At 35.6% G+C, this 14,777-nt stretch overlaps 1 protein-coding gene across 1 annotated transcript; it reads right to left on the bottom strand.

The window, feature by feature from the left end:
- Nucleotides 1-506: 506 nt before the first annotated feature.
- LOC135155051 (uncharacterized) lies at nucleotides 507-4,608 on the bottom strand. Its single transcript, XM_064103541.1, has 2 exons — nucleotides 4,144-4,608; nucleotides 507-2,789 (listed from the first exon to the last, which is right to left on the bottom strand). The coding sequence occupies exons 1-2, from the start codon at nucleotides 4,270-4,272 to the stop codon at nucleotides 1,785-1,787; spliced, it is 1,134 nt and encodes a 377-aa protein (XP_063959611.1). The 5' UTR covers nucleotides 4,273-4,608; the 3' UTR covers nucleotides 507-1,784.
- Nucleotides 4,609-14,777: the final 10,169 nt, after the last annotated feature.

The raw sequence follows: 14,777 nt of genomic DNA, 5'->3' as shown, positions 1-14,777 counted from the left end.
AGCTAATTATTGACTGTTAGGACTACCCTTTCAAAAAAAAAAAAAAAAAAAAAAAATCAACTTTAAGCTGCCGATCGAGGAAAATATGGCTGAAAAAAATTTGCCCCCCCCCCCTATTTGACAAAAGTTGGATCCGCTGGGAAGGAGGCAGAAGGCACTTGCACCCCCAAAATGAAATAAAAAACAGGGAAATGCATATTTTTCCAAAATGGGAAAGTTCCTTTTTCAAAAATAAATATGCTGTTTTTCATGTTTTTCGAAATAAAATACTCTTTTTAAAGTATACAAGTTAAGTTTTCAGGCTGGAATATTGCAAATTTTCAGCTTGCGCTTCGCACTCTCAATTATTCGATTGGAGAAATATGTATCCGAAAGAGGTCACTAAATGCTTTCTTTAACAGGTTCCTTTTCTGGTCAGTATGTTTAAGCTCGCGTTTTGCGCGCGTGTTAATTTTTTTAATGACAGCAGCAATTTGCTCGGATTTTTATAAACTTATTTTCATTGTTTATTGAAATACCCTTAAGTTTTAACTTGTGATTTACGCTCGCAACACCTCGCAATAATGCCATTTTAAGAATATTTGACCCCTAAACGAGTTTTACAACTTCACCTTTATTTTTTTTTTACCAAGCCGCTCGCTCATTATACTCTCTCCCGAAAAATAAAGCCTAAATATACATTCTGCCATAAGAAGTCACTTCAAAAAAGTTTTTCTCTACTTAATCACTATCAAACACACAATGACTTCAAGCAGATGATAATCTTAAGGTGAAAATATCACCAAAGTGTCCATTTTGACGTATGGGTTTAATTTTTTGGCTTTACCCCCCGAACGAAAATTCGTTCGGCCGCCCTTGCCTTCCCATCCTCATAACATTTGAACGGCAACAGTGTCCCCCGCCCCCCCTTGCCTCTGCCTCCGGTTTCCCAGTTTTCTTTTTTCGGATTAACGAACCTTATTTCGTTTTCGGATTAACGAACCTTCGGAACAACGAATCTTATTTCGTTTTTGGATTAACGAACCTTCGGAACAACGAACCTTATTTCGTTTTCGGATTAACGAACCTTCGGAACAACGAACCTTATTTCGTTTTCGGATTATCGAACCTTCGGATTAACGAACCGTCGGAATAACGCCACAAATGTTCGGATTAACGAACCCTTTTTCGTTTTCGGATTAACGAACATCGAGGTATAGGCAATTTACGTGTTTCGGAATTACGAACCTTCGGAATAAAGAACCTTCGGAATTACGAAGCTTCGGAATTACGAAGTGTAACCGTATAAGTAGTACGCTAGTGATGTCCACGCGAATTAAGGTATATATGACAAACTCCCAGTTAATGTAGAGGCATGCTAAATTCTGTTGTCAAGAAGCAGAATTTCAAATATTGAACGATTTTGTTTCTAGAAATCAGATTAACCAATAAAGATATCGAAAGGCAGTTCAAATAAGTTCACCGAAAAATTACACCCTTTCAATACAGAAAGCCTGACACGAATTTCACTAATCTAGATATCACAGATTTTAATAGTTTGAATAATGCCATTGCCAGATACAGTGAGAGACCCACTATTTTTCATAAAGGTAGCTGTTCAGATGAGTCAAATTAAAATCCTTGTACTGATAAAATTTACGTTTGTTTTTTCGTTTGGAATGAATAGCTTACACGTGAAATCCCAAGTAAAATCACGTATTGGGATGAGGATTTTACTTATAAACACGAACGTTGAGGTTCTGTTTCCTCAATGACATGACAGAGATAAGCTGCATGATTCAGGATTAATTCTCAGTGATGGCTTTTACTAACATCTCAACCAAATCACTACCATACTTCTCTTTAATTGCTTTCTTTTGTTCTTCAAGCCACTTATCTACGTATGACATGTCGGTTCCTTCTGTGGGGATCGCTTTAAGATCGGAGCGTACTGAAGGTAGGACCGCGAAGTACTTCTTGCATTGGTCTTGTATCTCTTTTGATTTACTTTGAAAAAGAAGGAAGTGTATTTTCTTGTTGTCGTCTAAATCTCTCTCAAGTGACTTGAGCTGGACTTCCGTGACTGAGAAAAACGCAGCAATATCTTGGAGACCGTCGATGAAGTTCCCCAGAGCAGGAATAAGTACCGTACTTACTGCCATAGCAGCGTGTTTGTGGTTTATACCCTCTTCTGCCTTTGCAATTGCTGCTGCTAGGTCTACTGCTGATGCTATTTCTAATGCTGCACATATGAAGGGGCCAACCCATGGGACGAAGGCGAGTCCTATGCCACATTTCATCTCCACATCCGCCTTTTTTTCAAGCCTTTCCTTTTCCTTCTCGTATTCTTCTTGTAGACCCTTCACCTTCTTAACGATGACTGTTGCCTCGTCTTGCCTTTTCTTCAGTTCTACCAACAGATCTTCGTGCATTGTGACAATGATTTGAGCGAGACTTTTATAGGAGATTACATCATGTTGAATGTCTTGAAACATTTCACACCACTGCTCATAAGTAAGGGCCTTGTATATCTCGAAAAAATCGTTGAGGGTAGATATGAAACTGGTCGCAACTGGAAGGACGTCATGGAGGTACACCATTGCGTCGTCTCGCGTGAGATCCCTGAGTTTTCGAAACTCTTCAGTAGTTTCGTCGTTACCTCCAACTGCGTTTTCAGCATAGAGAGAACGCAAGGAGAGTGAGAAAAGCACCATGTCCTTGGGTATCTCTATCAGGTTCTGTTCTAAGCTTCTAAGACCTTTTTCTGCCTCTCCTTGGTACTTGGAAACAGCCATATTTTGCGTTTGAATCTAAAACATAGAAATAAAAAGTAATGATTATATTACCACTACTTTTACTACTGCCTCTACCACTACAATAGTCGAGCAAAAATATCCACTGGGAAGGGGGGGGGGGGGGGTCAAAATTGCTACATAATATCATTTTCACCGCAGTTCATTTCCCTGAAGTCCCGAAAATGACATACTAATAGTCCAGAGAAATCCTTCTGGTGGAAAGACGTCGAATTTGCATAAATGCAAAACGGCTGCCATTATGAGAATTTTAAATGTTTATTGGTAGTAGTACCAAGACTTTTGTGACCATAGCTTTTTAAAAAATTAGTTCAAGTTCAATTTATTTATTTTCTCACCAAAATAAAAAAACAATATAAAATATTTTCAAGAGTGAAAATTACATGTAAAAGAGAAAAAAGGAAAACTGCTGAAATGTTCATAAGAACTGTTGAGTTGTAGCTCTCAGAAAATCAAGGTAAAATACATATGAAAATTAAATGAAAAATATTCACACAGCATCAGCAATCACCAGCATACATAAAATGGGGACAGGGGACAGTTGGGGCACGAGTCGGAGAAAGTGTAGAATTAGGCAGAAAAAAATATTTTGAATATTCACTTATATACACGTTTTTGTAACTTGGCTTTAAATGAAGTTAATGTAGTTGAACACTTGATATTATCAGAAAGATTGTTCCATATACGAGGGCTACGATGCCTTAATGAATTAAGTAGAATTTGGGGGTTAACTTGTGGATAATGAAATTTATTGCTTCACCGAGTATTACGCGAATGAACTAAACGATTTATGACAAACATTTGGGAGATGTTAGAAGGGATTATGTTGCTAACTGTTCGGAACATCACAGTTGCAATCTGAAATTTATGAATGTTATATATAAAGGTCGTGAATATAAATAAAGGTCGTGAATGAGACCTAAAAGATTAATTCGTACATATTCTTAGAATTTTCGTTTTGCATTTATAAAAGGGTTCAAATTTTGTTGTTCAAGTATTTGCCCAAACAATATTGCAATATTGGAGATAAGGTAAGGTAAGACTATTATAAATCATAAACAACTCTTTTTGTGACAAAAAGCTACTTAGATTAAAAAGAATACCAGCATTTTTTTGCAATTTTATTAGATATAATAAAATGATGGTTGTTAAAGGATAATCATACATAACACAAGAATGTCTTCAAAAATTCTATTTAAGGCATGATATTACATTAAGAATAAAATGGCTGTCCAGTGTTTGTTGTGTACATGTAACTGATTAAGAAGATAAAGTTAAATACACAGGTCTAAACAGAAGACGGGTCAAAAACATATCAACCGATGGCAAGGAGATCCTGTTTGCTATTTACTTGTCTCTTCATCGAACCATTGTTAGTCTTCACCGATACAATTATTCTTCCATTGGTAGACCATGCTGCGAGGATGTTCGATCCTTGTACTTTGCTGGCGTTCATGGCCTCCCAATAGAAGTGAACCATTAGTCTTTGTCAAATTCTCATACAGACTCATTTTGGTGCTTTTAGTTTCCTTCTATTCAGTAGTAACTTTTGTCTATGTTGATATGATGTAATTATTGCTTGATGGTAATTGCTCTCGGTTTGACGTCTCTTCTTTCATTAGATGTGGGATCGGTGCGATGTGGTACACGATGGCTCCTATCGATATCCTGAAGATGAAGATCCACAGCAAGTTGTTGCTGTGCTATTTCACAAACTCTCTGACTGGAAATTTTTTCCTTTTCCTTTTCAGGTACTACGAGAAGACGGACACAAATTCTCCTTGAATATTGCTACTGATCATTAATTTACTTTTCTAACCATTTATTTCTTTCCTCACATTTCTGTTGTTTATTTTGTAGATAAGCTATGCGACTTTCAGTGTTGTTAATCCTGTTGTGGAGTTCCAATGTTGACACATCTTGGGTGTCAAGGCGTTTAATGAGTTCATTGAACTTTGAGTCTAGGGCTTACATTAATGATTAAACCATTAAACTTGTTTATGATACCATAAGCTTCATTTTGAAAGTAGAAAGTAAGTCAGATTTGACCTCTGCTGACATGTAGAGGTCATTGACCTTTAAGTGAACGACCTCGAAATATTAGAGAATTGATGTTTCGCATCACTTATTTATATATGAAGAGTTTGGTTGCAAAAAGGGTTAGGTCTAATAAGGACAATTCCGAGAAAAATCATGTTTTATTTTCATTCTCACTAATTGCAATATTATTATAAGAAACCAAATTGTCATGATGTACTACTCTATCACGTGAACATATTGGGTAAATTGGGTATAAAAGAAATCCTGTCTTCATTCTTTTTTCTATGTGTTTTTTTCCAAAATTAATGTAGACCTAACCCCTTCCGCAAACAAACTGAAATAAATCCAATCTCTTTTGATTAAAAAGGTGATTTTTCGTTGCCACTTTTTATTCACGTTTTCATGTGAATTTCAAATTTTCTTTGGTATCAGAAAGACTAAAAATCTAAAGGTTTTGACACAAAAAAAACCCCAAAAAAACAAAAACAAAAATCCGAAAAATTGACCAAACCCCTTTTGACAAATAAGCTCTTCAAAAGAGTTTGGTTGCAAAAGGGGTTAGGTCCACTCGAAGAAAAAAAAAATATATTTTAATACCCCATATTGCAATATTCTTATGCAAAACTAAATTTTCATGATACCCTACCATGTGGATATGACATTGGGTATATAAGAAATCTACCTGTCTTTATACTTTTTCTTAAATATTCTTCTCCAAAAAAAAATCTTTGTGGACCTAACCCCTTTTCCAGCTAAACTAAATGGACCTAACCCCTTTTGTAAAAAAAGTGATTTTTCTTTGCCATTTTTGTCCCCTGTTAAATGGGAATTTCAACTTTTCTTTGGCATCATCTTATAGAGCTACCAATAATATATACAATGAGACAACAAATTCAAATTCGATGGAAAATGGACCTAACCCCTTTTGCAACTAAGCTCTTCATATGATTATAAAGCAAACAAAATTGACTTTCAACGTTTGCTGTTATTCTGTAGAGAATGTTGTTTATTAAAAAGTTTGACGTTTGACCCTGGAGAGCTGACAAGGTTAATGACCTTCGTGCGCGTATTCGGGAAGGTGGGGATTTTGGGGCCCGGGGCCCCGGGTAGGCGAAAAATGGGGCGTCAAAAAAAGGGAGAAAAGAGAGAGAAAAAAGGGGGAAATAACAAGAAGAAAAGAAGAAAATAACAATATAAAAAACGAGAAAGAAAGAGAGAAGGAAAAAAAAAGAAGAGGGAAGCGGGGGAAGGGGGGGGGGGGGGTAGGGGCGGGTGCGCCAAATTGATGTTCAACATAGGGGGTGCCGAATTGATGTCCAACATAGACCGGGGGGGGTGCGAATTGACGTTCAACCGAGGGGCGGGGGTTGGGGCGCCGAATTGATGTTCGACCTCGGGCGCCGAACTGATGTTCGACATAGGGGCGCCGAATTAATTCTTGATAAAGGGAGCACCGGATCTATTTTCGACCTAGGGGGCGCTGAATTGATGTTCGACCTAGGGGGCACCGAATTGATGTCCCTGATAGGGGGGGAGGCTTGTTAGGGGCGCCGAATTTATGTGTCAACTGTGGGCGTCCAATTGAAGCTCGACATAGGGGGCGCCGAATTGATGTTTAACATGTGGTGTGGGGCCCTAAATTCACATTTGACCTTTGGAGCGCCGATTCAATGTTTTCCTGGGAGTCTAAATTCATATTCGACCTTTGGGACTCTATTTGATGATTGACCGGGGTGTCATGGGATGGGAGGAAGGCAAACCCATGCTTGCTTGCATCAAATGCTTACAATCAGATGCCCATCCTACTCAAAATTTTAGGTCAAATATCAAATACTTTCATCTCGGTCTTCGCGCTCGCATAAAATGTTGAGAGAGATAAGGAGACGACCCTGTTCATGGTTAGATAAATGCTTAGAATGTCAATCAATGGGTCGGAATATCAACAATTTTAAGCATGTGCTTCGCGCTTGGATAAAACGATTTGTTAAATACCCATCCAGTTCATGGTTACCAGTAGTGCTTATAATGCCTAAACTTTAAGTCGAATATTAAACCTTTTCAGGTCGCGTTTCGCACTCGCATCAGTGTCGTTGGGATATACGTATACCCCTGAATCAAGGTACTATTATACAGTGCATCCCACAAAAAACGAAACCGAGATTTAGCGATGATTTATCATATTTTAATCATAAATACAATAGACAAATGACCTACCAGTGTAAAGCTTAGAATCTCCTCTGTCATCTGATATTACTTAAATTATTCCTCATTCACGCATGAGTGAGCAAAAACAATTTGAAGAAATTATGCTAAAAACTCATTTGGCAGGGGGTATCTGAATTTCAAAAAGAAAATCACATGCCCAAAAAGTTCAATATCTGCTCTTTTATTTGATACCTTAATAACAGAAAATGGTCAAGAAATAAGAAAGTTCTGTTCCCCGAAACAATTGCTTGTATTTCCATAATTTCATTAAATAATTGTGTTTCCACCGGTTTCCAATTATCGCACGGTTAACAAAAGACTTAACGCATGGCTGATCGTTAAAAAAACGGAGTGGCGAGTGAGTTTGAACGCTAGCCTGTAAAACCTCTTCATTTTATGAAATTATTGAAATTCAAGCCTTATTTCAAATAATCAGAACTTTGTTATTTCCTGACCATTCTCTATAATTGAGGGATCAAATTAAAGGGCAGATTTTTGAAACCCAGATACAGCCCGCCAAGTGACTTTTCGGTATCCCCTCTTCAAATTGTTTTTGCCCACTCATGCGTGAATGAGAATTAATCTAGTAATTTCAGATGAAAGAAGAGATTCTAAGCTTTGCAATATCGCATTTGTGATTAAGATATGTTAAATCATCGATAAATCTCGGTTTCGTTTTTTTGTGGGACGCACTACATAATTTGTTTTTTTAATTTCCAAACGGAAAAAGCAAGAACGAAATATTGAGTGAAAATCAGGGTGTCAATGAAAAACGTTTTTCATTAAAAAAACACAATTTTTTTTATTGTTTTAAAACGTTTAAAATCGTTTTAATTTGTTTTCCAAAAATGATGCAATTTTCTCTAAACCAATTACACTATACAGTATAATTAAGCTATTGATGTTTTAAATAGTTTTTTTCGAGTAAGTAAGAGATGATCAGTATTTCTGTTACTAAATTTCCAACAGAAAAGTTTAAATTTCCCCCAAAATTACTAAATCATGGAACTTGAATGCCCCCCAAAAAGAACATTCAAGTAAGTTGACATTTTATAAGTTTATTCCTCACACATGTACTGTAGTCCCGGTGTCTTTTGATTCTTGTCAATCGGGGGGGGGGGGGAGAAGAATGTGCACAATGGAAAAAAAATCGCATAATCCATGGGGTTTCAAAGGTTAATTCACTAAATAAATATATATGCTTTATTTAATTTGAATCAATTAAAAGTATGCCAATTTTAGTGCATAAAATACAAATTTGGATTTAGATATACATGTATAAATAAAGCCCTTGAAATTCTATTTTTTTTATTGAGGAATTCTGAGCAAATGCATATTAGAAAAAAAAATCAGTATGAAATGTTTTAAAGTTTTTAAAAGTGTTTTCTTTATATTTTTATGTACAGTTTTTAATACTTTTTTTTTGTTTTTTATGGGAATTATTGACAATAATTTTCCAATCATTAACAAAAAGTATAAATCATGATACAGATACAAATTTTGGTGAGAATTCACATTGGCTTTATATATGAAATCAAGTTTTTGAGCAATTCTGGGTCTGATATGCACTTGTGTAAGAACCGCATACCCATGCATGTATCCCAAATAACGATATGGCGTGGCCCTGTCTAGTTTATGGATTTATCATATAATTTTTTTGAGGGAGCCAAATAAGGTCCCCTGGAATGTTAGGTGATTATCTCATACTGTTTAAAGTACCTTTCTTCATCTTTACGTAGTGCAAAGTTTCACCTGCTGTCATGTATACCTCAAGAGTAAGATATCAGTTCTACAGTCTATTTGTAATGCTTGTGCCACACTTTCGCTTCATTCAAGTATGGTAGTGGATCGTATTACCGAACATTTTCATGAATTCAATCATATCTATCAAACTCATTTTTCTCATTAAATAAAAAAAAATCTTTCACCATAAATACACAAATACCTACAAAATAAATATGTAAAAATTTTGCCGAAATCGTTTTTCTTTTTTACGATATCACCTTCCAATCAAACCCCTCTTTGCATGTGAAATATTTTGGTCACTTTAAAAAGTTACCGAACGTGTGTTTTCTAAAAGAAAAGTTGAAAATCACTAATGAGCTATTCGGACCATATTTAATTTTTTTTGGGAGAATATTAAAACTTTTAAAATGTGTTTTGACCATTTTTCATCATCTTTCTATTCAAGTGCCATTTGGAAGGATTTTGCAAAGTTTTGAGCATACGAAATTATTTTGCACATGTTCGGTAATACAATCACCAACTCTACTACTACTACTACTACATGTATTTGAGCTTATTAGGTGGTCTGTCTATGACAGATCACCTCTTGATTTCGCTAGAATTTTCTTTCTATCTTTATTTATTTATTTATTTATTTATTTATTCTTTATTTATTTTTATTTCTTCCGTACACTTTTTTGTACACACGTTCACTCGAAATCGACATGGTCAATTTCCTTCAAATTTCTGTCAGTCATCAAGCCCTATGATTTCAAGTAAAATCAACTTTTTCAAGGTCATCAGGTCATGATGACGTCATCCAGGCGCCATTTTGTAAAATCACATTGTCGATCATATCTCCACTATCAATTATAAAAAATCAATCAAATTATTATCACATCAACTTCAGGTCAAGGGTCAACAGGTCATGTCATCAAAGGTCACCTGGAGGTCACGACGCGCGCGTACGCGCTCGTCAATTTTTTAAAATGCTCAAAATCACTTTTTGACCAAAGTAAAGTACGTTTCAGGTCATTTTAAGCATTTCAAAAATTTGCGCACGCACAGGTATTCGCGCGCGTTTCCGCGCGTAACGCCTTCAACGCAACGCAGAAACGCCATTTTTTATATCATTGCATTGATAATATAATTCTGAGCAATTTGATACCTTGATCAACCTTCTACGACCATTAATAACGAAATTAACACCCGTTAAAGTTTGCAGCATGTGTGCGCGCGAGCTCTTACTATAGGCCATATATGGGCAAAAACATGCCTATTAAAAATTCACTGTAGCTCTTCAGAACGAACGGGAACCCCCAATTTTTCCTCACTCTTGGATATAGTCAATATCTCCTTTGGAGATTTTGTGATGACATCAAAATTCTATTCGAAGTAAAAAAACATTTTTTCGGCAATTCATCAATTTTTTATTTATTTAGTATTTATTTATATTTGGCTGTATCTTCGTTATTAGTGGTCGATTTTCTCTCAAATTTTGATATGATGTAGTGAAGACAATTTTCTACAAATAACGTGCGAATAATTTTCACTTTCGACCACAGCATTAGTGTGTTATGACTTGTTTAAGTTTTTGCTATTTTTTTCTGGACCTAATTTTTGAGAATTTTTTAAAGAAAATGCTTCATTAATCAATTGTACGGTCTTGCTGAAAATTTTAAGCCCACCTGCTTTGCCGTTACTTATGTAGGACACATTTTGTAATTTTGCCGGAACTTTTTAAGGGGCAATTTTAACATTGTAAAACATCATTTATGTATTTTTGTGTAAACGATGCAATATTTAAACGTTATTGGGTTGAAAAATTTCATTCCAGACATTTTGCGGAAATTCCTGGATTTTTTTCTGTTTGGTCATTTTTACTAAATATAACGTATAAACAATGTTCAGGTACCTTCTGTGAAATGAAAAAAATTGTGCAATTTAGTTAATTACACATGTTCCCGAAATTTTGCGGGAAAATCGCCAGTATTTGAATCTTTTACCTGACTTTTTTCAGTAAAAATCATCAAGAAAGAATTTTTAAGTAAATGTCAACGTCATACACAATTAATAAATGGATATTGGAAATACTTGACGAAAAATATTATTTGAAATGTTTAGAAATTTGCAAATATTTTGGAAACATTTACAAAATAAAATTCTACTTGGTTCTTTTATCAAATACATCACTGATGAGTTTTGATGTGAATGCTGTGAAATTATAGCATTGTGAAACTTCTCATTAAAATATATTGAAATGTATCAGAAAATTTGAACAAAAATATTTGAGATATTTTAGTTTTCAAAAAGTATCACCTATGAATTTTCAAGTATTCTTTGAAATTAATACCCACTGACATTGTGAAATGTCAGTGGGTGAAATCTTTAAAAAAAATGCTCAAAGTATAAACAATTTTTAACAAGATTTTGCATAAAAAACATCGAACTGTTGATTAAAAATTAGCTGCTGTGAAAATTAAGGCGCCTTTCATTGCGCAATTTTGGAAAGCCAATTTCGGTAAAATCGTCTGAGATTTTTGAGGAGTTTTTAAGGCATTTTACGTGCTCCTAACTTTATTTCGTATTTAACATATTGCATTATCACCACCATCATTAAAATCATCACGATTGTCATCACTACATTTATAATCACATTTAGCAATGGTCAAAACTTATTCCTTTGATGTCTATGATCAAGATTATCAATCATATCTGAATGATTCATTCCCGGGATTCATTTCATACAACATTAGCCGACAATGAATGAAAAATCATGACAGACCACCTTATTCGTCCGCATGACGAATTAAAATCTAGTTTTAAATAGCGTTTCTTTCCCTGTCGAAAAGGGAGCACAACGCACTGATGTTTGTTATTTAAATGAGAATATTCTTAATATGGATTTAATTGATGTGGACAATTGAACAGAGGGGAAAGGAACATTACAAAGCGATCTGGAGAAAGGGAGAATATAGTGGGAAAGAGAATGAGAGAGGATAAAAAGAGTGGTGTTGAAAAAGAATTCTTATTATTTAATAGAACAAAATAATAAGAAATAAAAGTATTAAAAACATTGATCTAAAATCACATTCCTGCAAATTTACAACGCACAAATCTATGTGGTGTTTTAAAACACTTAAAAAAACCCTTTCTATTCTATTATTGAACTCTCTCATTACTTGTACAGAACCCAAGTTACTCTTTTATCTATTATGTATATATTGTTATTTTTATGTCAACAGGACCAGAGTAGTATAAGAACGTCTCCAGCGTCATGACGTAATGTTACGTAACCCCTAATGAATATTAATGAGGGTCATGAATATTAATGAGGGTCGTGAATACATAATGAGGGTGTCTTGGGCGTCATGACGTCACCCGAGCCCTAGCCTTAACCCTAGCCGTAACCCTAACCATAAGAGTACCAGCAACTGTAACCCTACCCGAAACCCAAACCCTAAATGTACCAGCAACCCTAACCCTAACCCTACCCCAAACCCTAATCTATCGATGTCACTGATGTCAGTCAGTGACATCGGAACACGATGGAAGATGATAGTACTGACGTCAGTCAGTATCATCATGGATGACATCGATAAGGACATCGTTGGAATGTAACAGGGAAGTGCAATGGTATAGGGGTAGGAACACGATGTGACATGAAATGGGTGGGGGTATACAGTAGGATAAAAAACAAGGGGAGTTCTATGACATCATACTCGATATAGTCATCCATGACATCATTGGATTGCGACAGTGGAGTGTAGAACGTGATGGGACATGAAGGAAGGGGTAAAACAATAAGTTAAAAAACAAGGAAACCTCTATAAAGGGTGGAGAAAAACCGTCGTTCGTCATTATTCGACGAAGAAGGAGTCACACTCAAAAACTGGGACCGTCTACATACAACATGTGTAATAATACAACCGCAAACGTAGACGATACCGACTGGTGTCAATAATTTCAGAAACAAGTGGAAAAGGCGGACTTGCTCATCAAGGTCATCGAATATCTGGCCATTATCGAGATTTTCAAAGACATGAACAAATATCCCACGATATGGGTGGAAGAACTGATCAAATAAAATGCTCAGATGCCAGAAGTACGGCAATCGGTGGAGTACTTGGACCATCAGAAGGTGGCCAAATTTTACCCCCACGTAGCGAGAGTGATGTGGCTGAGACCAGACCCGTACCTCGTCACCGAATATGGGTTGTCTATAGCATCATAACTTTATTATTTGTTTTATGAATATGAATTATGAAATATGTAAATTCAAAACTTGTATAAAAACATGGACATGATCGACGTCATAATTATGCATACATACATGCACCGGTAGGAAACAACCGTCATTGTGGTTGGTTTAGCAAGTTTGCGCCTAACAGGCTGCTTGGAATGCTATGAATCCAGTGACCGGGTAATAATAATTGTAAAGCGCTTTGAACAGTCGTAGATTGATAAATGCCAATTATTATTATTATTATTACATTATGAACAAATTAAGATTAAAGATATCGTGACGTCACATCGATGATGTAGTGGTCCCAAACTTTGCTTGGTTTAGAGCCCTTGGTTGTTTGCTTTCTGTATTAAGCATCTTTCGGCCTGGATTTGATTCTCATACCTCGTTGGGTTTCATGCGAATCCAGATATGGCCAGTATCGTCGTAGCCATCAATGATCGATTTTCTAGTATGATGGGACTAATATGGCGAAAAACAATGGGGGAAGTTGTAAAGAGCGGAGAAAAAAAAATTATTCGTCAGTTTCGTCATTTGGTTATTTTCATAATTTTGCTAATTTTGTCATTTCATCATTTTGTTGTTCTTTCATTTGTCAATCGGTCAATTATTCATTTTCTCGTGCTGCCATTTCGCCATTCCATCCTTTAGTGAGAATAGGGTGGAAAGGTTGGATCGATCGGCAAGGGAGGAGCACTGACGGACAAGTATCCGTCTTTTCATCAAAGTACAATTCGTCATTTTAATGTCATCCTGTTTGTGTTATTTTCATGTCATCGTTTTAATTTTTTCTCTCGTTTCGTCGTTTTGATAATTGTCGATCAGTCAATTGTTTATTTTCTCCATCTGTCATTCGTTCATTTCGTCGTTTTGTCATTTTCGTCCTTACGTTACGTCGTTGTTTCGTTACTAACAGTTTCCAAAAGAAAGTGGTTTCATTAAAAATCAAGAAAGATATAAGAGAACAAACTAGCTGGTCATCATGCCTATATACAATGATTGTACATCTTCTACTCCCTCCTTATAATCATATTCATACTTGTCAGTTGATTCATAACAATTATTAGTGTTATATTATTGGGAGAACTATATCCCCCACCCCACGATCGACACCCATGTCAACGATTCAACCAAAACAATATTGCTGCCTAAGTTCTTATACCCCCGAAATCTTCATTAATTATGGTCACGACACCTTTTCCTCATTATTTCATTTTAGTCATGTAGGCATTGTTATTTAATTCAATTTGTATTCCGTCCTTCAATTCTCTCATCATTTGACCACGTTCACCATTTTCTTTTCATTTTCTCATATCACCAGTCATCATTCGCAAGATCGTATTTCCTTCCACTCCTAGACATAGTTCAATAATAAATAGCTACGTATATTCTTTGTCTCTCTACATGCTCTAGGATATCACATAAAAGTTTCTTTATTATGGTAAAGCACTAAGGGTAAAGCTGGCCAAATATTATGAAAAAAAAATATGAAACGCATACAACCCACACACACTAAGAAACAGAAATCTGGGATAAACTTATTTTAATTTATTTTTATTACACAGAACACAGGGTAATCACATACAGAATGGTATTTTTAAAGGGTTTTAGACTCGTGTCAGTTCATTTAATGAATATGCATTATTTCTTTCCACCCTAAGAACGGACTCAATGTATAGATTCCGTACTAAATCAATCAATGCAGTATTTGAGTTATCAATTTCGACGGTTCATTCCATCTCATCATCATCACCATCATCATCATCCTC

The sequence above is a fragment of the Lytechinus pictus genome, chromosome 8, assembly GCF_037042905.1.
Source record: "Lytechinus pictus isolate F3 Inbred chromosome 8, Lp3.0, whole genome shotgun sequence".
Taxonomy (NCBI): Eukaryota; Metazoa; Echinodermata; class Echinoidea; order Temnopleuroida; family Toxopneustidae; genus Lytechinus; species Lytechinus pictus.
Note: the sequence above shows the minus strand (reverse complement) of the source record. Positions and strands in the feature narration are given on the sequence as shown.